General features: G+C 35.4%; 1 protein-coding gene and 1 pseudogene across 12 annotated transcripts in view; one reads left to right on the top strand and one right to left on the bottom strand.

Annotated features, from left to right (window-relative positions):
* Positions 1–27232, bottom strand: part of BIRC6 (baculoviral IAP repeat containing 6) — a 197421-nt gene that overhangs the window by 112874 nt on the left and 57315 nt on the right. For 6 of the 12 annotated variants that reach the window (XR_004903615.1, XM_036027815.1, XM_036027820.1 and 3 more), the window contains exons 11-23: positions 26378–26527; positions 23108–23333; positions 20069–20229; positions 18875–19006; positions 18257–18388; positions 16557–16735; positions 15431–15564; positions 14763–14924; positions 14545–14676; positions 13742–13839; positions 12154–12301; positions 11203–11336; positions 6153–6299 (exon numbers count right to left, since the gene is read on the bottom strand). Coding sequence is in view for 11 of the 12 variants with exons in the window: in XM_036027815.1 (XP_035883708.1) it covers positions 6153–6299; positions 11203–11336; positions 12154–12301; positions 13742–13839; positions 14545–14676; positions 14763–14924; positions 15431–15564; positions 16557–16735; positions 18257–18388; positions 18875–19006; positions 20069–20229; positions 23108–23333; positions 26378–26527 (1935 nt within the window). In the remaining variant the exon portion in view is untranslated. The remainder of the gene's footprint in view (positions 1–6152; positions 6300–11202; positions 11337–12153; positions 12302–13741; positions 13840–14544; positions 14677–14762; positions 14925–15430; positions 15565–16556; positions 16736–18256; positions 18389–18874; positions 19007–20068; positions 20230–23107; positions 23334–26377; positions 26528–27232) is intronic. The other 6 variants (XM_036027816.1, XM_036027823.1, XM_036027818.1 and 3 more) reach the window with 3 other exon arrangements.
* LOC114500878 lies at positions 21842–22674 on the top strand (annotated as a pseudogene).

Here is a 27232-nt window from a genome sequence, read left to right as displayed (position 1 = left end):
TATGCTAAGTGAAATAAGTGAGACACAGAAAAGACAAATGCCAGGTAATTTCACTTATCTGTGGAACCTAAAACAAAAAAACAGGCAGAGCAGAAACAGACTCATACATACAGAGAACATTTTGGTGGTTGCTAGATGAAAGGGGCTTTGGGGAAATGGTCGTTACAGAATAGTTACGGGGACGTAAAGTACAGCACAGGAAATACAGACAATAATATTGCAATAACTATGTATGGGGTCATATGAGTACTAGATTTAACAGGGTAATCACTTCTTAAGTTATATAAGGGTCTTAATCACTGGGTTGTACACCTGAAGCTAATATAATATTATTTGTCAATTGCAACTGAAAAATAAAAAGTTACTTTAAAAATACTTTCAGTGTAGAAACTTCATTTAGTATGGCTAAAATGAAAAAACAAAATGAGAATGATCTTATACAATTTGAGCATAAGAAATAAACTGATATTTGCTTTACTAAGATTTCCTACAAGAAACAACAGTTCCTTCTCCCTCCCCCCCAAAAAAGGTCAAAAAAAATCCACAACTGTAAGAACATCATTTAAAAAGACTGATAAGATGTACTTCCTCATTTTAAAGCACAACCTAGACAGACAGTCTGGCCCCCACAGAATATGAAAAGCAGTTCCTACCATATGCTCCCCAGAACACCAACATGGAGAGCGGCACATCCCACGCACAGCCCAATGAACAGGGCACACACAGCTGACCCGTGAACATCACTATCATTTAAAGGTCTATAAACAATGTCTTTGACTTTCCTTTTCAATTTTGCTCAGATATATACTATAAAGAACTCTTTTCACATGAAATATTTACCAACATTTGTGAAATCATTTTTTAAAAAGCTGGTACAAAAGCAATTTTACAACTTAATCAGACAGGTCAGCATAAAACAAGAAGGAAAAGCCACGTCTAAGAACAGCATTAATACTTACTATAAAAGGCCTTTACGAAAAAGTTATATTGGGAAAAATATACAATAAGAGCAAATATTTAGAGTACATTACAAGTTACACTGTTTTAGTTTTAATTTAAATTTAAAACAATAAGCTTTTTGCGTATACACTGGCAAGCTGATTCTAAAAATTAAATGGAGATATAGAAAAAGGCACAGCATGGTGTTTACAGCTATTAATACATTGTATACTTGAAAACTTCCAAGAGGGTATCTAAAACAGTCTCACCCCAAAAAGGAAATAATAATTATGTGATGGGTTGGAGGTGCTAGCTAATGTAATGGTGGTGATGATCTTACAACATAGTACAATGTAAATCTATCAAACCAGTATTTTATACAAGTTAATCTTACACAATGTTGTATGTCAATTATGTCAATAAAACTGGGCAAAAATGATAATACAAAAAAAAAAACCTAGAAGTCTTTAAGAAAGACTACCTTTAAGGAAAAAATGCCAATGGATTCCACTCCTGGATATATACCCTAGAAAACTAAAAACATATTTCACACAAAAACTTAGAAAAAAATGTTACAGGAGTATTTTGCTCAATAGTCAAAGAGAAAAAAAGCCACATGTCTATTAACTACTAAGTAGGTAAACAAAATGTGGAATATCCATTTTTCATGTTGTATATCCATACAATAGAATATTATTTTTCCATAACAAGCAATGATATACTGATATACTAAATGGAGGAAACTTATAAACATTACACTAAGTTAAAGAAGCCAGAGAGAAGAGGCCACATATTGTCTGACTGCACATTTACATGAAATGTCCCAGGCAGATGAAATACAGAGACAAAAATGGATTAGTGACTGCCAGAGACAGGGGAGAGAGGAATAGGAAGAGACTACCAATGACCATAGGGTATTTGTTTGCAGTGATAAAATGGTCTGGAATTACACAGTGGTGATGACTACACACCACTGTGAAACTTCATTCAATGTTTTAAATATATAAGAAAAAAGAACAAAGTAGGAGGATTTAGACTATCAGATTTCAAGACTTAACAGTAAGTTACAGTGATTAACAATGAGGTATTGTCATATGGCTAGACTGACTAACCAATGAAACAAAAGCAGATTTACACAGATAGCAGACACAAGACTTTCAACACAGGCAACACTGCAGTAAAGTAAAAGAAGGGTAGGTTTTTTACCCCATAAATGACTACATAGCCAAAGAGAGAACTAGTCAACTACGATAATCTAGAAGATAATATCCACAGTATAAGGAGAGATTCAAAAACTGAAAATTATAACAGCTATAGTAATGACGTATAACATACATGAAGCTGTAGATACGAAAAGATAGAAAATAGAACAGAAGCAATTTTTGATCAGCTAGTGGCTGAGCTCTTTCTATAGCTGATGCAAGGAAGGATTCAAGAAGTCCTATGAATCTCAATCAGGATAGAGAGACTGAATGAGTATGAATGAATCTCATAAACAGCTTGAGTACTCACAGTTACCTTAAAAGAGGAATAATAAGACTAACAAGTGAAAACTAACAAAAACAGTGTAAGGTAATAAATAGGTAAGAAAAGATGATCTCTAAGTCACTGGAAGAAGTAATAACTAACATCCCTTAATCTAAATCAAAGATAAATTTTATTGTGATATTCACATAAAGATACCATAGAATTGATTATGCTCATTTAAATATGATAAATGTATCATGATATAGTTAACTTAGATGATAATGATAAAAAAGCATCAGTTATTAAAGGGAAATCTATATTTTTCAAGGTACTTATGCATGTGTTATGTATACAGAGGTCAAAGTATTATAATATCTAGTATTTGTTTTGAAGTGCTTAAGCAAAGAAAAAAGATAAAAGAAGTGTGGAAACATCAATAACATTGGAATCTCAATAATGACTATGTGGTTTGTTCATCTAATTATTAAAAAATATTTGAAAATTTTCCAAAAAAATTAAGTCACTTCATCAACAGACAAGTACAAAAAAGATATAGGGCAGTCTCCAGACATAAAATCATACCAGATTAAAGCTCAAAAACGAAAACAAGAAAATGGAATTATGAGATAAATCCAAATAATTATCGAATATAAAAAACTACAATAATTATAATAATAATGTATTATGGGAATTAAAATATACCTAAAGTTAAAGTATAAAATCACAATGTCATATAAATTAGAAAAAAACAGGTGCAGGTTCAATCCCTGGTCAGGGAGCATACAGGAGGCAACCAACGGACGCTTCTCTTGCACACTGACGTTTCTCTCGCACACTGACGTTTCTCTCTCTCTCTCTCTGTCCCTCCCTTCCATTCTTTCTCTATCTCTCCCTTCTTCTCTCTAAAAATCAATAAACATAACTTCAAGTAGAAAATATAAGTAATGTTCAGTACAATATTTGCTCTGTATGGTAAAAACAACAACCAGACTTCTAGATGTCAATGGTATGTCTATATAACAATCTCTGGGACAACTGCTAAAAATAGTAAAAACCAGAACAGACCAATAAAAATGTAGCCACCAAAATAATGAGAGAAAAAGATACATCTAGCAAGATGAGAAATACAATATATAAAAACACAGATTTAAAATATAAATATATCAGTAATTACATTAAATGTAAATTAAATATCTCCACTGAAAGACAAAGTATTGGAATGGATTTAAAAAGCAATTATATATTGCTTTTGAAAATACGTCTAAAATATAAAAAGACAATGAAAAGTTAAAAGTAGAAAAAATACCTACGATACAAATAATGCAAAATAAAGGTGATGCTAACTACATAAATATCAAAAGAGCAATATTAGAAATAAAGAGGCAATTCATTACGATGAAGGATCCAATTCACAGGTAGAACCATACTAAATCTGTATCATAGTTTCAAACCATATGAAATAAAAAGTAATGAAACAAAAATAGACACATTTTAATACCCATCTTATGAGCTAAAAAACAACAAAAAAACAAAAGCTAAAGTAATGAATACACAATTAGCAAACTTGTCCAAATGAGTATGTAGAACATACTGTACAAGAAGTACTAAATAAATGTTACTGTCAAGCATTCATGGAATATTTATAAAAGCTGACCCTCTACTACGATTCCTAATATATTTTGCAAGATCGATAACCAGAGCATTTCTCTTGACCCCACAGCAATTTGAAATAGGAATCAATAACAAGATACTAGAAAGTCCTTACATATTTGGAATTAAGAAGTACATTTCTATAACATTACTTACTAAAGTTTAATATATGACAACCCTGTGAAACAGCAAATCACTTTACATTCATATCCAAGAGAATGTTACTACTGTTAGTAGGAACAGTACCACGATGGAAACACCCAAATGTTGACCAACAGCAAACAAAGCAATAGTGGATACATAAATTTTATTTTATTCATACAATAGAATCTAACAGCAGTGTAAGAGGACAACTATCTACACATATGCAATGCTATTAGTGAATTTTACAACCATAACGTTGAACAGAAGACCGATGAAGATATATAAATTCAATTTTATGTTTTATAGACCCCTACTAACCAGTGCGGAGGAATGCATAATTAACTGGTTATACTAAGAAACAAACAAAAACCAAGAAATGATTACTGGAAAAGTTAGGACAATGTTTACCTTTTGGAGAGAATGAGAGACAAAAAGGGGAAGGAGGCATAAAGACACCCTTTACAGTCTTGGAAATATTACTGTTTGACTTGGTGGTCAGATGAACAGTATGTGTTGTGATAAACTGCCGGACTGATAAAACTGTTTTCTGCACTTTTCTGTATGTTCATTGTATTTCACAATCAACATATTTCTCAAAAAAAAAAAAAAAAAAAGTAAACAGGAAGCTGAGAGATCATGGTCATCTTCTAGCACCTCAGCATAACGTTGAACAGAAAGCACAACACGGCCCTAACATTTAATAAAAATCCCTCTGCTAGTGGTAGTCTTGACCTGCATGGAACACAGAGGTGATTCCTTGGAAAGACGGACTACCTGTAGAAAGACAAAAACTGGCTCCATAGTTTCCTCTGCCGGAGAGAAAATGGTGGGCAATGTGAAGGAACACTTTCCTTTTTCAACCCTATTCTTTTATCTGTTTTAATTTTTTAAACTTCTGAAAGCCATTTCTTATTCAAACACATAATTTTTTTAAACAAAAATCTTGGATATTTAACTTTATAATAGTCCCAAGAAAGAGTCTAATTTATAATTAAAGAATCTCTGAAAGTTCAGTTTCTTGTCAGAGCATGTCTGTTCCAGTATAAACATATAAGTTTCCAAAATGACTCTAATAGTCAAAAAAACAAAAACAAATGAAGTTTAACCCTTCTGGCATCTCCATGCAAAAGAAACATTATATTTTAATTTAAATTGAAACAGTCATCATAACTACGTAAGCCATGAATTTCACTAAGTGGTTATTTCCACCATTGGAAAATATGTTGATTCTGAATAAAAAGGCACTCAAATAAAGAACCACTAAGTTCTGTTTAAAATTCCGAAGCTAAGGACAAGTTTACCTTTTTCATGATTTCTTATGCAAACTTTTACCTCTGTTTAAGTGTTGGAGAAAATAAAAGACAAACATACAAAATGAACTTTCTATTAATTAATCATTTAAAACATCAACAATACGACTTATTCAACACACTCAAGTGCTGGTTCATAAATCTGAAGTTGCTTTAAACTAGCTGAAAAAAAGAGGATACCCTCTTTATTCATCTCACCCTTCTCAAAGAAACTGTGCCAAATATGCTTTGAACTCCAGCTGAAAGAAAGAGAACAGTATGGCACACACAAGACTGGCCGTCAACTGGTGTTACTGAAGCTGGGTCTAGGAAACACAGACTATTGGACTCTTCTTCCTCTTATCTCTACTTCCATTATGTTTAATATTTTTCCAATTAAAAGGCTTCTAAAAATGCCTACACATAAAAACAAAAAGATTTAAAATAGTGTACTAGAGAGTAAGAAAAGATCCTATGAATAGACTTAAGAATATAAAACTACTTGGGATTTTGCCCCCAAATGCCCATCCTATCAATAAGTCTGTACTTATCATGACAGTAAAGGAACTTACATATACCATACTACAGACAGGTGTGTGAATACTTACGTAATAAAAAGACTTGTACAATAAAAGAATGTATATAATAAAAAGAGGTATATACCAGTAAACGTACTTGCATCATCCCTTTCTATTCTGGTCCCATCACTCGTTGACACACAAGTGAAGTGCAGGGGTTCAACTTCGAGAAGTCCAGTGAGAGACGTGAAGCTACCCTCAGCAGCTGTGCAGCTACTGACCTTTCCATTGCCTGACAGAGAAAAGAGACAAGTTTGTAAGACTTGAAGTGGCAGCAGGCATATTGAGAATTATAGTGCTACTCCAATTTTAAGTAGAGAAAATGTATAAACAAAAGCACAACTATCACCCAGTGCTTAAATAATGGGCACACTACTCAGAAAACTCACAAATAGGAGACATTGGTTTCCCTGCTACAAAAATAGACTTGCATAAAAACAACTCAGTGGCCATTCACATTAACAAGAAACAGTAACAAGTGATTCAGATTTTAAATAAGGAAAAAATAATAAACCATCTGCTTACAACAGCTATTGCCCAATCTGTTAAGTATACATCAAGTCAGAATATATTCTACAACATCAATTGTATACATGTGACACTAAATAAAAACTAAAGAAATACTCCAAAGTATAAACAAGATTTATCTGTAAATGTCTTTTGTATTTTGTATAGATTATCAAATTTGTATAGAAATTTGTATAGAATCATACAAATAGTCTGTTAGAATATATAACAGTAAAAAAAAGTCAACATGGTCACAACTATGTGAACAATAAGAGCTCAGCAATAAAACCACAGCAAAATTGGATGGGCAAACACAAAATAATTAAGAGTATATGTGGTATGGGGGGGCAGTTATTTTTAGTACTTGCCAATTTTCTGGAGTTGGCACTACTTTAAACAGAATTAACAGCCAAAGTAAAACAGAAGCTCAAGATGAAAATAAGGAGCCAGAAAAACTGTTATCAACAACTGAAGGATTAAATTAAAAGTATGATTAAACTGCCATAACCCTGTCTTCCAATCTCTCATTGACACCCAGCATAGGGCCTGACACGTGTTAAATTATTTAATGACCACTTAATATAAAATGTGTGACATGCAAGAGTTAAAAGGACAGGTCCCAGTCCTCATGAAAAACATATTCTATGCTAAGCATTAAACTAGTTACACTACTGAACTTTCTTTTTTAAAGTGTTCTGTTTTACTCAAGAGAAATTCAAAGGACTATTAAAGGGAAAGCAGCCTAGGTCAAGGAATAGTAAAATACTCCCACAATGAGGTGATGAGACCAGTGGGGAAAAAAGAGATTTTTCCATATGTATTCCACTGAGGCGGGGAAACCAGGCAGAAGAAACGACATGCTGAAATCTCACGACTAGGAAGGAACATGGCACTGCAGGAACAATGTGGCTGGAGGAATATTTTTCAGTACTAACATTATTTTTCATTATCTTTAAAATAATTAAGAATTCTGCCCTGGCTGGCGTGGCTCAGTGGATTAAGTGCTGGCATATGAGCCAAAAGGTTGCCAGTTCAATTCCCAGTCAGGGCACACACCTGGGACACAAGCCAGGTCCCCAGCAGAGGGTGCGTGAGAAGCAACCACACATCGACGTTTTGCTTCCTCTCCTTCTCCTTCCCTTACCCTCTCTCTAAAAATTAAATAAATTCTTTAAAAAAAAAATAAGAATCCCAAATAGCTTTCATGTTGTTTGTATATACTATATTGATACTTATAACAGAAATTTGAAAATACTAATTAACAGTAAAAAACACAACAGATATAAAAATAGCATGCTTTGATGAAAAATAACTGTCTACTAAAATGAAAATAACATAATAGGAAGAGTGACAATGTTTTACATTTTATAAATCTTTTTCAAATCTGACTTATTAGAGGGTAGCTGGATTTTCCTGTCTCTGCATTCAATGTGTTGCAATATGTTGTTTTTGTAGAAGTGTACGAAGAAAATCCAACCTAACACAATATGTAGTGGAAAAAGGAAGATTTTAATAAACAGCCTTATATATTAAAATACTTGAGAAGTAGTAGGTTTTAAAAAGATTAGTTGCCAAGTGATACTGATATATGATCAGTGAACTTCTCAAACTCTATTGCACTAAGATGAATTGGCCTATCCTATACTTTTAAATAATCTTTCACCCATTACTTGGAAAATACTGGTTCACCACTATATACAGATCTTCCAGATGTTAACAGATTTTGATTATATAATACCAAAAAATGACACTCACTAATCATCATAACCCATCAGAATAAAAGGCTTTATATGTTGGGAAAGTTCACTGTGAAGGAGACACATTTTCCAAAATTCTAATTCTGCTTAAAAGCTCTTAAAAAAAAAAAAAAAAAAGCCTCACCTGAGGACATGCTCACTAATGTTTTAGACAGGAAGGAGGAGAAGGGGGAGAAGGAGAGCAGCTGAGAGGGAAAAGGCAGGGGAGGAGGGGAGAGAGAGAGATAGAAAGAGAAGTGGAGGGGTGGGGAGAGAGAGAGAGAAATAGATAGATATGAGAAACACCAATCAGCTGCCTCCCATATGCACATGCACCCCCAACCAGGGATCAAACCTGCAACAGACAAAGCTCTAACCAAATAAGCCACCAGGCCAGGGCTAAAGGCTCTACTTTTCACACTGGCCACAATTACTATCATTTGGATGGATAGTGATAGGCTTTTTCTATAAATCTGTGGGGAAATACCCGCCAAACAATCAAGTCTGAATAAACATATTTTACAAATTAAAATGGTATTCCATGATAGAAAAATTAGCTCAGCTTGTAACTCAAACAACTACATCAGTGTGTTTCCTTGCAGCAGCCAAGGTTCTTCAGTGTGCAGCAGAAGTGCTTCATGCACACTTCCCACCTCACCATGAAATATTTAAAAGATGAGTACTCATGGGTTCAAAATTAAATAAAATTAACAATTTTTACTGCTTCATCAAAGACATTTATAAGTAAAAGTGAAACTGGCATAATGTTTTTTTTACTTTCTCATTGAATTTATTGGGGTGGCATTGGTTAATAAAATTATATAGGTTTTGGATGTACAATTCTATAATATATCACCTGTATATTGCATTGCGTGTTCAACACCCCAAGTCAGGTCTCCTTCCATCACCATTTATCCCTAGTATACCTTCTTCTACCTCTTCCCACTCCCCTTTCCCTCTGGTAGTCACCACACTGATAACTGTGTCTAGAAACTGGCATATGTTTTATAGCAAGCACCTAGTGAAGAACATCATGCTTTTGCATAATTAGCACAAATGTCAATGGAGTGAAAAAAGCAGTAACATTGTTCTATCACGAAAACAGGTGACCCACAGACTCTATGAAAGAATACCAAGAACCTTGAGGAGGTTAATGGATCACAGTGGCAAGGGGGAGAGAGCCAGATCACACAAGACGTTGCACTACAGAGTAATGGGAAGACATGAAAAATATTTTAAGTAGAGAGGTAAAGTGATCAGGTGTGTATCAAAAAATAATCATACTCATTGAGATATGGAGAATGTACTGAAGTGAGGCAAGAACAGATACAGAAAGACCAATGAGAAAACTATGACTGTACCCCAGGTTCAAGATAACAGCTATGGCTTGATCTGTCTTCCAGTGATCACCAGAGGTAAGAGAGTAGGCAGATGTGAATTATACCCTGATGGAAAAACAGACAGGACCTGGTGGACAGCCTCAATGTGGGGGATGAGAAAGACAGAGGTATCAAGGGTGACATTCAGATCTGTTCTGTGCCAGTGATGCCATTAGCTAAGAAAAGGAACACTGCAGAACTAATGGTGAGGAATAAGATGATGAGACATTCATATGGAGACATATTATGGTATCTAAGTTCTCTTCTCCTGGGTCTTCTATACTGAGTGTGGCGACTCTTACATGTTTAACTCTCTGGCTAGGCCTAAGCTTTATGGTCTTTTCCTTAAACTCTCTCCATGATGGATTTCTCATTCTCTATTCAGGTAAACAGAAGGCATTTATATATCTAGTTCTAACCTATCCTCTGAATTCCAATCATAAATTAATGTGTCACTTGGATAGAGGCAGACTGGCATGAAGTAATCAGAGCCCAAAGCATCAAAAAGAGGCATACACCCAAGGCAGTGTAAGTCATTTAAAAAAGCAAGTAACAGGCCAGTAAGTGTAATGGGATCTCTTTCATTGAAATTGTTCAAATGTGTATTGCAAACAAATTTGAATGGCTAGACATCCTATTTACAATAGTAACCTAAAAGGGTAGAGAGGTTGGAGTTGAGAAATCTTATATTTGATTTAATTATTTCTATATTTTATTTTTCTTGTACTTTTTTCACAATTCTTAATTCACATTAAAATAACCAGAACTGAGACTAATTCCAAAAACTTACTTATATTTAAGATGGTAGTTACCTTAATATGTTTAAAAACAAATTTTCTAACATTTTGGTTTACTAGCAACATCTTCAGTAAGTTCAGCAATAAAAAGGAAATAAACAATAAAATGGTCATGTTCTACCTAACAGAATGAGATAAATGCCAAATTCGATTACCTGAAAAGATTATACAAAGCTACATATTTAATCCTAAAAGCATATTCTTCAGAAATTTATACAAGAACACATGTAATGCTTTATGGAACACATATAATGGTGTATCCAGTTTACCTCAGGAGACTGTAATAGTAGATGTAGAAAACTATCTTTATTTCTGCATCTTTGCTTATTATACAATAAATATATATTAATTTTATTTTTTGAAATATGAAATATGTGCTTTGATTTTATGAATAGCAAAAGCACAACAAATGAAAGTTAAAACATTACAACAAATAATCAAATTATGGATAGTCTCTTGTGAGGAGTAAAGTCACACTGACATGCAATGAAACAAAAAACAATTTCACAACTCTTTCAAAAACAACCTTGATATTTGAGAGGGGAGGGAGATTAAGAAATAAAGGCAAATAGTTTAATGATTCACACACATGTTAAGTTCTAAATTTTAGTTTTTAAAGATAAAATATAGTAACTACAATCTATTAAGTCAATGGTAGCTTAAATCCAAAATATGAAATTCAGAAATTTCTTTAATAAAAGAAATTTTATTACTACCTGAAAGGACGTCCGATAAGTCAATTTCATCTGACTGAACACCAATGCTGCTGTTGTATACATTTTTACAAGAAGAGCCACTCATCTCTAAGTCAAAGAGGACTGGATCAAATGGTGAGCTATATAATCCATATCTGAAAAATAAAATAATGTCCTAACAATTTTCCTGTCAGCCATCTAATTAACAAATTATCTATTTACTTACTTTTAAGAGGAGATGCTAACCAGATTTAACCCATTAAATTCAGTGAACCTCAACTGCGTTCCCTATAAACCTATACTCAAAGACTTGGTCCAGAGACTCAACAAATGATGATTCCAATAAGCTGGTAGCTAATGAACCTAGACCGAATCTTCATCTGCAGACAGAAGCATGTTGGAGATGTGAGGCAGCCCCCCCTCACCTCAGTCACTGTGTTACTAAGCAGAAAGTACAAACACTTTGAGTAAAACCGCACCAAAATCAAGATCTCCAATTTAAAAGATTACAAAACCATTATGTTAAATAAAAGAATGTTCTACTTCAAACACTGACGATAAGGCAAGAACTCTACTTCTTATTTCATTATGCTTAAGTTTTTAAGTTTTTTGATAACCAACAGATAAAGAATACTAGTTAATGGGCGATAAGTGACTTATATAAATCCACCTACAAAGTTTAACAACAGAGAAACAAATTACTTTAAATAATACTTCCATTAGCTAGATATAGAGTTTTCAAGTATTTTAATACAATAGCCCTATGAATAACAATCTTCAGTTCTTAGGGAATTATTTCAGGAAAAAAAGGGGGGAGAAAATCTTAGGCTAATATCATTTGGAAAAAGGTTAGGCATAAATTAAATATATTTTTGTAAGAAAGATAGTTTTTAAGCAAATATATACAACACTACTGTGCAAAGGAGGCATCGTGTCCAAAAAGGCCATTAGTCATCACACATATTAAAATACCTTGTCTGAAGTAGAGCCTCCATTGGTGTCAGCCTGTCCTGCAACTGCCTGGACACAGCCGTGAGCAAAGACGCACAGGCTGTGCTGCACCCAGCCAAATCTTCGTCTTTAACGTAGTTCAGCAAGACAAAATACCAATAGACAGAGCCTGAAAACAGCAGCACAAATCAGTGTTTGTTTTCCTCGTTTTTTTCTAACAAAGAAAACTTCAGATTACGTATTTATCAGTGGGTCCCCTTCTCCTAAAAAAGATGTTCTTAAAATTTGCGATTACAAAGAACCAACTTGCTTACATGACTCTAAGACAACACAACACTAACAAAGAGTTCCAAACACATGCTCTGAGAAGTGTATCAGGCTGCCTAGTCCTTTAGGTTTTCAATGACCTGAGATGACCTTAAGGGACATTATAGAATGGTTAGAATATTAGGAAGACAGCAGGGCCTCCAAGCCATGGATATTCTGAAACAGTTTCTCTGCACTAAAATTTGCAGAAGCAATGGATGGCAGTGGCAGAACTACAAATAACACACCTTAGCAAGTGAATGGAATATATTTTATAATGCCAGTTACATGCAGAGCAACAAGGCTTAACAGATGATCATGACTATGTATTTTAAGACTTTTATAAAACTTGAGATAAAAGGGTACGCACCAAAATTTAAGCATCTTACCTCTAAGACTATTGTCAACAAGCCATTTTAAACACAGAAGACTACTAAAATGGTGAACCAAGTCCAAAACATCCTATTCTGTATAACATAGAGTGAAGAGTTTTATCCATTATATGATCAAGGTAAATATAAAACAGACTCTTCATCTAACTTAACATATTGATAAAATACCCATTTACCAACTTTGAGAAAGCTTTTTTCTAGTATACTGAAAAGATCAAACCCTTCTGAAATGTATTTTTCCCAGTTTGAATGGATTGGTTATATATAAAACAAGACAGTGAGAAATGTCCACAAAAAAGATAGTTTTAGGTTTAAAGGAGCACATCAGTATCCCTTCACAGTAACAATGTGAAACAGCAAAAGACATTTTTTAAATCTTCACTAACACACACACACACACACACACACACAGTACGTTAAAAGATTGCTTTCTCAATTCCTACTTGATAACTACGTTCATTCTTGACTGACATTTCCACACTCTCCGGGTGCTGGAAAAAAACACTGGCCACTCTGAGAGAATTCCAGCTGGCCATAGTCCCCGCTAATCACACACACTATATATATGGACCATTTTACTTCTTTATGTCATCTCTCTGGTCATTGCTGGCATTTCAGTTTGTGATGTCTGATCTATAGTCATTAAACGGCCAAACAACACAGTAATTTTAATGAAATACAGAAAATATATAAATTAAGATGAGTTGGCAATCATACTTAACTCTCTTACTTTTTCCTAGCAATAAACTGAACAGAGTACCTCCCTACCCAATCAAAATGCAATCCCTTAAAAAAGGTAAGCTGCAGAAAAAATGGGAACTAACAGGGGAAAAAGTTACTAAATAATCCTAGATACACTGTGAAACATTTCTATGACTACAGTTATTAGTGAGTAAACTAATTTCACATACCACCAGTTGCAGCTGCAGGTAAAAATGACATATTGTCAAGTAAAGCCTTCAATAGGACAGATCCAAATCCTGGCTGGCATGGGTCACATCTGCCATTACTGAAAAATTTTTTAAAGGAAAAAATTTTATACATTGATAATCAAGGAAAAAAATTTAAATACATTGATAATCAAGGTCCAAATTCAACCAACACATGATGCAGTTATTTTAAAAATCTTCAAAATGTATTACTACTGATCTCAAGAAAATTCTTCCTTAAAGCCCTACAGACATGCAAAAAGACAGTAGAAACTAATTATACCAAGGGTCTTTACAAATGTTTTCTTAAGTATTAAACCATTCTCTTTACCAAAAGGGGCAGACAAGCAAATACAGTCAATACTGACTGTTAGCTTTTAAAAACTTTATAGGTAGTTTGAGTCTCAAGGTGTAGAGAAAGTGACTTGGCCAATATTATAAATAAGCCTGGTAAGACTGTCACATAACACGGAACAAGGCCTCAGGTGAAGGATCCAAAGACAACTAGAAAGAAAAGGAGTGGAAGTGGAAAAAGAGTTCCCCTTCCATATTCCCTCAACTGCTTTTAATAGACAGAGAAGCCTATTTAGTAGTAGATTTATTTAACATGACATCTACCCCTAAGAACCCAAAATCCTTACTTAGAATCTCAAAAGCCTTCATCAAGTTTTGCAAATTCGCTTAAGTTACGGATACATTCAACAAGATACACTGGAGACAAGGTATCACCTGCCAAACTGCAGGGGCACCTAGACAGTATAGTTCCAAATTAAAAAAACACCAACCTAATGCACAAGGCTAGAAATCGGGCACACTTATGGGCTATGCTTCGTCCTGCCTCAAAGAAGCAAACACGTACAATATCAGAAAGACATTTTCGTGTTTTTGAAAGCAGGCTCTCATTCCCTTCCTTCGAGCTGCAAAACAAAAGCAGACATTTTAACTTCCAGTCATAACATCCAAAGGGCAATCATCAGTGGTAAGTAAAATCTTAAGTATCAACCTTCCAGGTCCATTGGAATGCACTCCTGCTAACCAACAAAGAGTGTCCAACACAAGGCTCTGGGCATGCTCTGTGATCTGGCCGTCATCTGCTTTCCTACAAAGGGTGTTAAGAAGCTTCTCATGGAATTCTGAAAACTGTAACATGGCACATCGTTGCACTCTACAAAATAGAAAATATAAGTACATTAACAACCAAAACGAAACAGACTACGTGAGGATTACAATTTTTTAAGAATTTTTGAAAATTAAATATTGTAACGAAATATTGGTCTCTGAATTTCATGTTATGGTATTAAAAGACTTAAAATAGTACATATGCAGTATTTGGCTTGTATAAAGTTTTAAAAGAAATGAAGTTTTAATAATGTATTATATGCTGACCAAGAGTACGTAAAACTTCAAATTGCTGTATTTCTTTCCTCATGCTACAAATATTGCATTCCCAGCATATGCCCAGTAGTGCACATGCAGCAGGGTTAAACCAATGAAGTAAAAAGACAATTCATCTCTCACAGAACTCAGTGAGATGACAAGTTCTTAATAAGAGAAACAGAAATTAAAAAAAAAATTTAAGGTAATATTGTGTGTTGAGTATGTTCATTTCAATTCTTCCTTCCTATGTACTTTTACTACTGTAAGAATAACAGGAGAAGGAAATGAGGGTACCTTTCCTTAGAAATGGAAGTTTTCTTGAATCTCCGAATTGTGACTGAGACTTCCTGAAGTAAGTCACAGCCCCGGAGGTTTTCCGATTTACGGGCGCCACTTGCATTTTCATTCTTCACATTTGATGATTTTTCCTAAATATGCAAAAATAAATAATTGAATAAACAAATGATACCGAGAAGTGTTTACTATTAAAATTTTCAAATAAAGGACAATAATTAAATTATGAATATTAAGACATACATCTCACTTTAAAATGATAGCTGTCACCTTACACTCAGTAAATGACTCTGTAAATTTCCTCCAGAATTATAATAGAAGAAAAACCCAACAATTATTAAAGTTAATAACTCAACCACTGAAGACTACAAATCCAATGTCCTGAGTCCACGTCCCAGCTACAGCACACAGGAGCTATGAGACATGCCAGCTCCCCAATCTCTAAAGTCCACTCACTTTCTACATAAAAAATGGAGATAATAGTAGCACCTGCTCTGCCTCTCTCAGTTATTTTGATAACTGAGAAATCAGATAAAGTACACAGAAGCCCTTGAAAAATGAGAAGACCTGTGTTAATATAAGATGATTGGTATTACTCATACTGCTATTGTTGCCTATGAATAATGATGACAGACAAACAAAACCTCCAGACCTCAGGAAAATCCAACACCAGACAATGATGCAGACAGAGACTGCATGGTACAAGCTAGCTGCAGAAAATCAACCATGAAAATTATGATTTATCTCCAAATCACTTCCCATCTCCTCTTCCTGCATACTCCCAAATGTTTACCCCCCAAAAAGTGGTGAGTTGCCAGTAAGAAGCACAAAAACAAACCCTCACACTTAAGAAAAAAGTATTATGTCCTAAAATAATTATAAAGGGAAAAACTTGCTAACAATTATTCCCTAATGAATTTACCTTATGTTACATAGTTTGTTTAAAGTTAATTCAAAATATTTTCTTTTGGATATTTTTTAAGTCACTATAAAGAAAAAATACAAAGAAACCAACTGTCTACTGAAAAAAAAGAAACAAAGGTCACACTTCATTCAACAGTGTGTCAAATCTCATCCACAATGTTTAAAATGAACTGTTATACTTCAAAATAACACAGTTTCATACCTTGCCTGCTGCAACTTTTGCCAAGAGTGAAGCAAGTGAGTAACCCTTGTTACTCTGGTGCTTCAGGGATGGAAGTCTTACTACAGGACGCATGCCGCCGTTGCAGATCTCATCTGTTCCCCTTTCATTCACTGCCTTGACATGGATCAAAAACGAACGGTATTTTCCTCCTGCCATACCTAGGAGAGCAACGTAGAATGGGATAAATAAGTGAATCACCAAAAGAGCAAACTGTTTTCTAGTTTTTACAGAGCAAGTTAAAGAACTCTACAAAAAGAAAAGCACACCTGTTTAGAATTTTTTCAAATACTTTTTGAGAATAATACAGTTGAGTACCTTCATATGTTGGTAGCAAAAAAAAAGCACAGGAGTTACATGAATAGCATCAGAGAAAATCTTGACCATTACAAACATTTAGCATGTTTCCCCCAACAAAGGTACTCATCTTAATAATATAAATCTTTGTGAACCGCAGAAAAACACAAAGAAAAACTTTCATTTAAGGCACCATGTATAAATGTATCCACCCAGTCTTTTTCTGTATCCACATACACATACAAAGAATCACTATAGTACTACAGTTGAAAAAGCAAAGGCACAATTTTATAATTGTAGCATTATTTATTCTGCTTTCCAAGCAGTGGCTCTGGAGCCACTACCTGGGTTTGAATAATAACTCTACCATTTACAAGACATGTAACAAATTAACCTCTCTGTGGTTCAGTTCCTTCAAATGGAAAACGAGAAGAACAGTACCTAACTCAAAGGTAACGGAAACACTTATAACCGTGCATGGATCAAATTAATACACCAGGAAACCATCAGCCTAACGCTGCATCAACAGGTATTAAATCTTCCTGTGATTACAGTTGGTTGTGCATCGTCCCGCAAAGCAAAATGTCGCCCATTTGACTCCTGGTCCGGGCACGTGCCTGGGTTGCGGTTCGGTCCCCAGTTGGGGCACACATATGGGAAGCAAATCAATGTTTCCCTTTCTTTCTTCCCCTCTTCCCCTTTCTCTAAAAATAAATAAATAAAAACTAAAAAAAATATTCCTGGGATTACAAAAGCTACCTTTGTTGTTTTCACTGATCTGCATGCCTACTGCGCAAGCACTGCACTACGACCTTCTTCTTATTACTATGTTATTCTGACAAGATTCACCCTCTTAATCTTCTTTATCCAAAATTTTTGACACATATCATCCTTTTATTGTCCCATAAAAATGTAGCACTCATTTTCTCCAAAGATGTGGGGGGCGGGGAGGAATGTGATGAGAAAAATAATCACTCTCCGTACGTTCCAGGAAAATCAACACTTTAAAATCAGTCTTTTAAAATATGTGTCACATAATTGCCTAATCCTCGGTTTTGCCACTGATGGGAAGGCAAACATGCCAGAACAGAACATGGTATCTGGTTAACCGGAAGAAGTTTGTCGTGTCACACTGGGTCACCCAGTGTTCACTTTACACTTTTTCAAAAAGCACTAAAACCTCCATGACAAAGAAAGTAGAATTAGAAATTTCACATAAAAGTACAATCATTTAAGAGAGGAAATGACCTTAGCTACCAGGAAACTCATGGAATTACTAATGAAAATCCCAAACAATATCTTACTTTTTTGAGATCAGTTTCTTTTCATCTATTTTTATAATTGTAGCATTATTTATTCTGCTTTGGTAAAATATGTCACTTTACCTTTAACAAGTTTGGGACTTGTCAATGTCAGCATCCCAGCATGCCCTGATAGATCAAGGCCACTCGCAAGCCATACTGGCCCACACAAAATGTCTTCCTTATGATCTTCTAAAAATGGACATAATCTAATACCTAAAAGGGAAAATACACATTTTCTTTTTTAAATTAGTTGATAATTTTAAATGTAATATTTAATAAGCAAACACCCATCCCATTTACATGTAACACCACCACATGAAATACCATACTTTGAATGTGTTCAAGTAAAAATTCATTATCATGCTAAAAAACTATAATCAATTATCTGACATTTGATGGTGTTTTCTATTCCCATTTTATTTATATTCACCTTTATTTTCAAAAAATAATAATAATAAAACCATGACACAATTCCAAATCCCAAGATATTGAAAAGCAAGAATGCAAGTATTAGTGCAGCGGTGTTCACCAGATGAGCTGAAAGTTAAAGCACATTGCCAAAGCAGAACTACAGGTTATTTTTTAATCATGTTCTTAAAAATCCAGTTTTGCAAGCCATGAGGAAATCTCAGCCCAACATGATGCATTTGGTCACTACTCCTTTCACTGCCAGGGACAACACTCTGCAATTTAACTCACACTGTGGTTCCTCCACATCCATGTGCTGCGTTTCTTCACTCAGATCAACCAGGGACGGCTTCCCGTTTTGTTCCACGTCGATGTTAAGAGCTGGAGACAAAGGAAAGGTGATCTGCCTATCTACTGCTGTTTCTAGAGGATAAAAATATCAGTAAACTTAATTTTACTTAGTATCAATGATTTATGTGCCTAAAATTCTAAAATTTTCTGTTAAGGTGGAAACTGCTATATTTTCATCACAGATGCTATAAAATGGTTGTCAGTAGGGGAAAAACTAGATTCAACTGATGATTGTTTCATACACTAATCTCTCTTTTTAATGGTAGTAAAATATCCACCTTTAGTTTGCTGGCACTGAACTAAAAGTTCTTATCCTAGGCCGCAGAGTATAAGCACCTGCAGACTTTCTAAAATACCAATGTCTAAGTCCTAAATCCAATTAAACCAGAATCTGTCATGTTCCATGAGGATACACAAAACAAAAACTCACACACGTATGCACACACACACGTATACAAACACACACATATATACAAACATACATATGTATTTTTGAAATAAGAAATTTTTCAACTTTCAATGTTTTTAACCCTCTGGGTAAAGTAGCCATTTTACTCTGAAATTATTCCCTGCCTTTTCAATTATCCCATGAAAGAGAAAACACTTAGAAGTAACATCTAGTTCCCAAAATAGATTGCTAAATGTGTACACTCTACTTTAATAATTCAATATATCAAATTCTGAACTTGCAAAGAAGATAAATAAAGATGGGTATATTTCTGGCATTACATGAAAGGCTGGATTTCCTAGTAACCTTACAAGAGTATGGGACCTCCATAACAAAGTTCTTTTCCATATCGTGTCTCCTCTTAGGAAGAGTAATGCATTAAGTCTAGTAAAGCCAAGAGTGATGCCAATTCACAATGGAACTAACTGCATTTCCAAAAAAAAAGCATAATTAAATTACTTAAGTTTATGCAACTCTGAACAATACTGAGTTACTGAAAAGCTCTAAAATGTTCCCGGGATTAACTTACATAAATAAGAACACCAAAAGTAGAGTGGGAAAATATTGTGGATGGGAAGGATAACATAGTAGGGGGGACAGGCAAACCTAGACAGCCAATTTGAAATTAGTTTTTTAAAGAAACCAAGTACAAGATTCTTCAAATATAAATTTTGATCCATTCTTACCATTAACTTTCCCTAAGCCTGGAGCTTTATTTTTCAGCAGTGTCACTTGTATCTGTGGAATATTGGTGATGTTTGAGTTCAAAACAAATTTGAAGTCCACATGTCCAACCATACAAGCTTTAGGTAGCACCAATTCAAATACATGCTCATCCCAGCTGTTGCTGTCAAATAAGGAAGGAAATGCTAAATAAAGCAAAAATCTTTCTTTAGCCATAACCACATTAGCATTGATATCATTTTTCACACTCTGATTTTTAGCCTTCAACAAAAACTTAACGCTTCTCAATGACAGGAGAGAAGATATGCAGCTCCCAACACAGAGGCTGAACTTAGGGCAGTAAGTTATCTTACCTTAGGAATTCACACCTGCCTTGAGACCCGCACATTACAGTAAACCCTAGTTGCTTACAGTGTGGACTATTATGCTTGGGAATTATCTGTAGATTCCTGAGTCCCCACCCTAAACCTATGAGTAGGGTCCCAGGAATCTGCATTTAAAATAAGAACTTCTTGTATTTCTTACACATGTCCATTCTAATTTAAATTCTATATACATCTATATATGCTGAAAAACAAACCAAAAAAATCTCTAAACCACACCCCTCCACTAAATTCCAAACTCATATCAAATGTCTACCAGACAATTCAAATTCATCATACATCCAAACTTAGTGATTACCCACTCTAATCTCACTAAACAGAAATTCCACTTTTCAATGAGCTCAATCTGAAACCTTAAAGTCACCCATGACTCTTCTCTCACACCAGATGTTCAATACACCAGCATACTATTCCTTCTTACCATTCCTTCCACATCCAAATTATACCCACTGCCTCCATCAGCTGTCACCCTGGTCCTGGCTACCACCATCATTTCACACAGATTACCACAACAGTATCTAAAACCAGAACCCTTGCTTCCATTACTGCCCCTAACACACACACACCACTCCTAATCCACTGTCAACAAAGCAGTCTTATCAGATCCTTCTAATATACAAATTTTATCACATCACCCCTGTACTCAAAACCCTCCAATACACCGTTCCATCTCACCCAGCATAAAAGTCTCACTGTGGCCTAAAGCGACATTCATGATCTGATTACTAGCTACGTTTTTAGACCTCGCCTCCTACCACTCCTCCCTACATTCACTGCATTCCAACAAAACAGTCTTCTTGCTCTTCCTGGAATTAACAAAACATACTCTTCAGAATCTTTGTACTTGCTATTGCCTCCACATTCACGTTCTCATGGAGGCCTTTCCTAGGCCCCTTATATTAAAAATATCATACACAGAGCCCTGGCTGGCGTAGCTCAGTGGATTGAGCATGGGCTGCGAACCAAAGCATCGCAGGTTCAATTCCCAAGTCAGGGCACATGCCTGGGTTGCAGGCCACGGCCCCCGGCAACCACACATTGATGTTTCTCTCTCTCTCTCTCTCTTTCTCCCTCCCTTTCCTCTCTAAAAATAAATAAATAAAATCTTTAAAAAATATATCATACACATTTCTAGCTCATTCTCACAAATAGGTACACACCCAACAACTCTTTAACCATCCTGTTTTAATACATGTCAACAGCTTCTATGACAATATGGTGCAGTAGCTATCCACTTACTATCTGTCTACCCCCACTACAACATAAATTCCATCAGAGTTGTACTGTCAGAGCCTACTAAAGTGCCTGCACAAAACGAGTATTTAAATACCTGTTAAATTCTCTTGCGCTCTCAGCTCTCATGTTAATGGCAGCCAGCGGCTGCTTAGTGAGATGCAGATAATTGCTGCCCATGCCAGGAAAGTCTCAGAACCTCCGCCTTCCCACTCACTACCAGTGCTCACCAGCATGTCCTTGGCACCACCAATCTGCTCCCAGGCCAGCTGGCCCAGGGGAGGAGAAGTGTGGTGGGGGAACCAACCTTTCTGGCAACACATACACCCAGCAGACCAAGCCCTCACCTTGGATCACATGATCAACCTGCAACCTATTACCAATCACACGTTGGGTACAAAGGGCCCCTCTATGAAAAGGACAGCTCTGTTGCAGCCAGATTTCCACACATGACAGAGAAATGTAGTGAAACTGGAATGAGGAGGACTGTAGAAGGGGTTCTGATTGTACATGAGCACCAGCTACCCCATGTGTCCCTGTTACAGCTGGGAACGACTTTCTCCAAAGTCTGCCCCGTGGTGAGCTTAACCCATGAGAAGATAACCCATGAGAAGGTAAAGTTGAAGGACTAAAACGCTTAATGACAGAGATACTAGGTCATCAAGATAAGAGTTCTCAAGACTGGGTCTTCATGACTGCACTGGTAACTGGTGCAGACCAAATTTTGAACCTCCTCAGTATTCATACATTCCTGCACATATTACAAAACCAAAGGAACAGAAATTTATTTCGTTTCAAATTCAAGAGAAAACCTTGCTTCCCCTAAAGATGACAAGCTGGCAGCCAAACCACTGTTTGAATTGTCTGGCAATGCAGCAGGGTGCACACCTGCCAGTTCTATTTCGCCTCCCTCGGCTCCTGAGCAGGCTCCGTCTTACACGGACCTGCAGTCCCCACGGTGGAGGAGGAAGGCGCCTCCATGTGCACAATGAACACAGTGCAGGAGAAACGTGGCAGAACAGGGTTTTTTGGTTTTCTTTCTTTCCCAATTCCTAAAATGGCACCTGCTTTCAATTGTTTCAATACAGTTAATATGAAGAACTACAGACTGGTGTAAATGAATGTGATGTTTAATTTGCTTTTGTTTCTACTGACACATTTTTGTACAGCATAAAGAAAGAGGACTTCTTTCTATTTGTATATTTTCAAATTTCACATTAAACGTGTAAAATGTTAATATATCTGTTAAATGAATCTGTGGATTGAGTCTATTTTATCCTACAAGTAAGAATATAACAATTTCCAAAATTCAGGTGACAAAACAAAAGCTATTAATATAAAAAGAAAAACACTAATATATCTAAGAATTCTGTGTTGCCTCTAACAAATCATACAATATGGACTCAACCTGGAAAACTGTTTTACCTGTCAGTCTGTAGTTTCCAAGTTCTAGTATGCTGAGCAGCATCACCGTGGTGTTGCTGATGCAAGTGCTGAGGATGCCTCCTTTGCTGCTGTTCTTGTTGAACTTCTACCCAACATGGAGGGACAGTGGCTGAAAACCGTGGAGTCAAAGTCTCAAAGCGGGTTAGCTCCACTAAAGATGTCAAGATGTCAAGGGTGAAAGGCTGGTCCACCAACAAATCAACTCCTTAATAACAGTGAATGCAGAATTTGAAATAAGTTTTTTTAAAAGTAGTGTTAATTCATGTTTCTTTCTATTCAATCGCAACACTTACCAAATATCCCGAAAGTTAATAAGGTGGACTCAGATACATGCAACTAAAGTAACCAGCAGTGATTTCACAACATCTTGAATATTTTAAATTACAGAAGGCTACTCATTACTGGAGATCCATAAACCCCACCTGTTAGAGGAGTCCTGCCTGAACTGTAGCCCTAAATTAGTAAAGGCAACAAAAGTAATGGTGTGGAACGCAAACCCAACTTCCATCAGATCAATATTAATTTTTTAGATTTTCTTATTTATAAAAAATGCTAAACATCAGCAAGCATGTAATATCTGTCCTTTTGAATACTATTTTTTTCTACTTTTGTGGTAGTTAAAAATATCATATATACATACCACCATTATAAGAGTAATAACCAGCTTCAGGGAAATTGTTTTTTTAATTAAATATACGCATTCACATTTGCGAAGTGTCTAATATCATACAAAGCTGATTGGCTGTTATTCTTGTTTCAATTAACAAAAGGTTAAAAAGATGACTAAAATACAAAATTTGATAGGTTTAGAATACTTTCACAAAAAAATTTACACCAAGTTCCAGAAAATTATTACAAGTGTACTTCACACCACATTTTTTCTCAAAGCTTAGAGTAAACTGACTGAAACTCTATTCAATTATTTAAACATGTAAGAATATACAATTTTTCATAAATAAATGCTGGGGGTTTTTTGAGTCCCCCTTCATATTATTAGTACATCAATGTCCCTTCCTTACATTACAGTCATGCACCACTTAACAATGGCATACATTCTGAGAAATGCATCCTTAGGTGATTTTATCATCACAGAGTGCACTCACACAAACCTAGATGGTACAGCCTACTACACGCCTAGGCTATACTATCTATACCATCTGCTCCGGGGTGCAAGACTATATGTATAGTATGTTACTGTACACAAGAAGATTGAATCGAGCATAAAAGAAAATAAAGGATTCAGGAAACACAGCAAATAGCACATATAAGGCCACTGCCAGTGTTACACAGCATACTATTACCTGGCAAACTTTTTTTATAAGTAGAAAGACAACACTCTAAAATAATAATTAAAAGTATAGTATAGTAAATGCACAAACCTGTATCATAGTGATTTACTATTTTATCAAGTATTATGCAGTGGACAAAATAGTACGTGCTACCCTACACAAGGGGGGACCCCTCCAAAAACTGGAATTATCTTCTGGAAGGCAGTCCCCTGGTAGTACAAGCTTCCCTATTAGGTGAGTGTTCTAGGAACCCATCTGTATCAGTGCACCAGCTAGCATGGATGTGAAAGGTTGCGTTTGACTTCAGTGAATTTATTCTGAAGACTCGTTCAACGCATTTACTCTTTTCACAATGGGTGATTTATGAGCACACCTGCCCACACTGCACTGAGTGTTCAGCAGTTTTAGACCAAAAACTGTATGACTCTTGTGTCCCATCCAACCTATTCACCTGATCTCACCCCGAGTGACACCTTTTGTTTCCCTGAATGAAAAAAGTCTTCCTCAAAGGGAAACATTTTGCCCATGTGGAAAAAGTGGAAGGGAAAAAAAAAAGGCAGAAGCACAAAAAGGCACAAAAATTGTCAAGTTCAAAAATTGTTTTGAGCAGTAGAAAAAACATCTCAATAGGTGTTTTGCATCATATGGAGTGTACTTGGAAGGTGAGCGAAGTTTAATAAACATGTAAGAATAAATACACAATTTTTTATAAATAAATCCTGTTTGGGGGGGGTTCCCTCTTGTACATGACTGGCAAGACAGTTGGTTTGCTTACACTAGCATCATCACAAACACCTGAGCAGTGTGTCATAACATAATGTTACAGTGGCCAAGAAGTCACTGGGCAGGAGGAATTTTTCAGCTCCATTAAAATCACATGGGACCACCATCATATATGCAGTCCATCGTTGGCCAAATGTCATCATGTGGCGCACCATTGTATTTACGTCTTTATAATCTAATCCACAGCTTTTCTACTAAATATTTTGTTTATGCACTTTATGAAAATACTTTGTTTGGATGGGGGCCACTGTGAATGCTACTAGAATCTAGCAGGCAGAAGCCAGAAATACTGCTAAGATAGCTCAGGACAGTCCCCCCACAACAAAGATTTATCTAGTCCAAAATGTTGACAGTGCTGAGGAGGCTGAAAATGCCTAGCATATAAAGTAGTGAGGATTATACTAATAATCACTAAAGTTACTATATCAGTAACCACTAAAAGTCTGCTTTTGGTGCAAAGCAGAATGATCAAAAATGCCCAAGCACCAACTTTATGTATTAGTTCCATTTAGAATACATTTGAGTTTAAACACACTTTTCATTACAGATTTATGAAACTTCTTTTAAATGCACAATATAGGGAGTAAAATGTGGAAACTACTGAGAGTAAAACATAACAGGGCTACGGAAGTACAAAAAAGGACTAACAGTAGGCACAGAGGTTGGGGAAAGAGCTCAGTTGAATTGTACACTCTCGAGTTTCACAATGGGGCAGCGAGGGTCTGAATACGCTATTCCAGGGCGAAAGTATGTTTTCAGCTTTTCAATTACAGTACTAATATTAGTAATGTGGGCCATTCTGTTGACTTGACACTTACTTAATGAACTCTTCTGTTTTTCTCTCCTCTCTAGCTAGACCAAAAACTCCTTCATAACCAATATAATGTTTTCACCTTAGGTAACTGAACCAGTATTGGTCAACCTACCACAGATTGAGAACCACTTCTTATTTTATGTTTACAATACTTTCCAACTACTGGAAAAATGATAACTAATACACAAAAATAAGCCTAGTAAAAGAATGCCAATAAGGAAATGAATTCCCTCAACAAAGTAACCAAGAGTTGACTACAAAAACTGAAATAATTTAAGAATATAAATAAAAAAGACTCAGAAGACTTAAAATGTCCAAAGAATTTGCATTTTTAAAAAATCATTTAAAAACTTAGTATCATACCTGAAATGCCAGGACTTGAAGGATTTGATAAAGGCTTGGAACCTTCTGAAGATGGTTCCATTCCTTTACAAAGGGATCCATCCACTAGTATATCAGCTTCATCAATATCATCACAGGTTCCTCCAATTTGGAGAAAATGAAGCTCACCACCTACAGTGTAGTAAAATTTCATCAACACAGATACATGGAAAATGGGCAAATATACAAATGTACTTTATTAGCTAAAAAGTTATTTTAATATCATTTGACAGTAGGATAAAAAAAAGGCAGGCAGGAGGAATCAGTGAAATAAAAATAGACCAGCAGAAATTAACAAATCTAAATAAAAGAAAGAAGAGATTTTTAAAAATCAAAAGCATCTCAATGACCTATTAGACAGATCAAGTATAGGAACATATATGTAATGAGAATTCCAAAAAAAGAGACAAGGCACAGAAAAAGTATTTATGAAATAATGGGCAAAAACTGATGAGATTTTATGGAAAACATTCCACTACAAATCCAGTCAATTCAATGAACCTCAAGTAGGATAAACACAAGGAAATCCACAGATACACATACATTCTAGTCAAGCTGCTCAAAGTCCAAGTCAATGAGAAAATCTTCAAAGCAGCAAATTAAAAATAACTCATCACAGACAGGAAAACTACAATGGAAATTAACAACTCACTTATCAGAAACAATGGAGGCCAAAGGCAACAGAATGCCATGTACAGAAATAGTCTACCAATAATTCTACATACAGCATTATTGTTCAAAAATGAAGGTGAAAGAGACCTTAACAGAGAAGCAAAGGCAGAGAATTTTTTGCTAGCAGACCTGCCTTACAGTAAGTACCAAAGAAAGTCCTTCAAC

Source organism: Phyllostomus discolor, chromosome 6, assembly GCF_004126475.2.
Source record: "Phyllostomus discolor isolate MPI-MPIP mPhyDis1 chromosome 6, mPhyDis1.pri.v3, whole genome shotgun sequence".
Classification (NCBI taxonomy): domain Eukaryota; kingdom Metazoa; phylum Chordata; class Mammalia; order Chiroptera; family Phyllostomidae; genus Phyllostomus; species Phyllostomus discolor.
The sequence above is the reverse complement of the archived record's forward strand: the minus strand, read 5'-3'. Positions and strand labels throughout refer to the sequence as shown.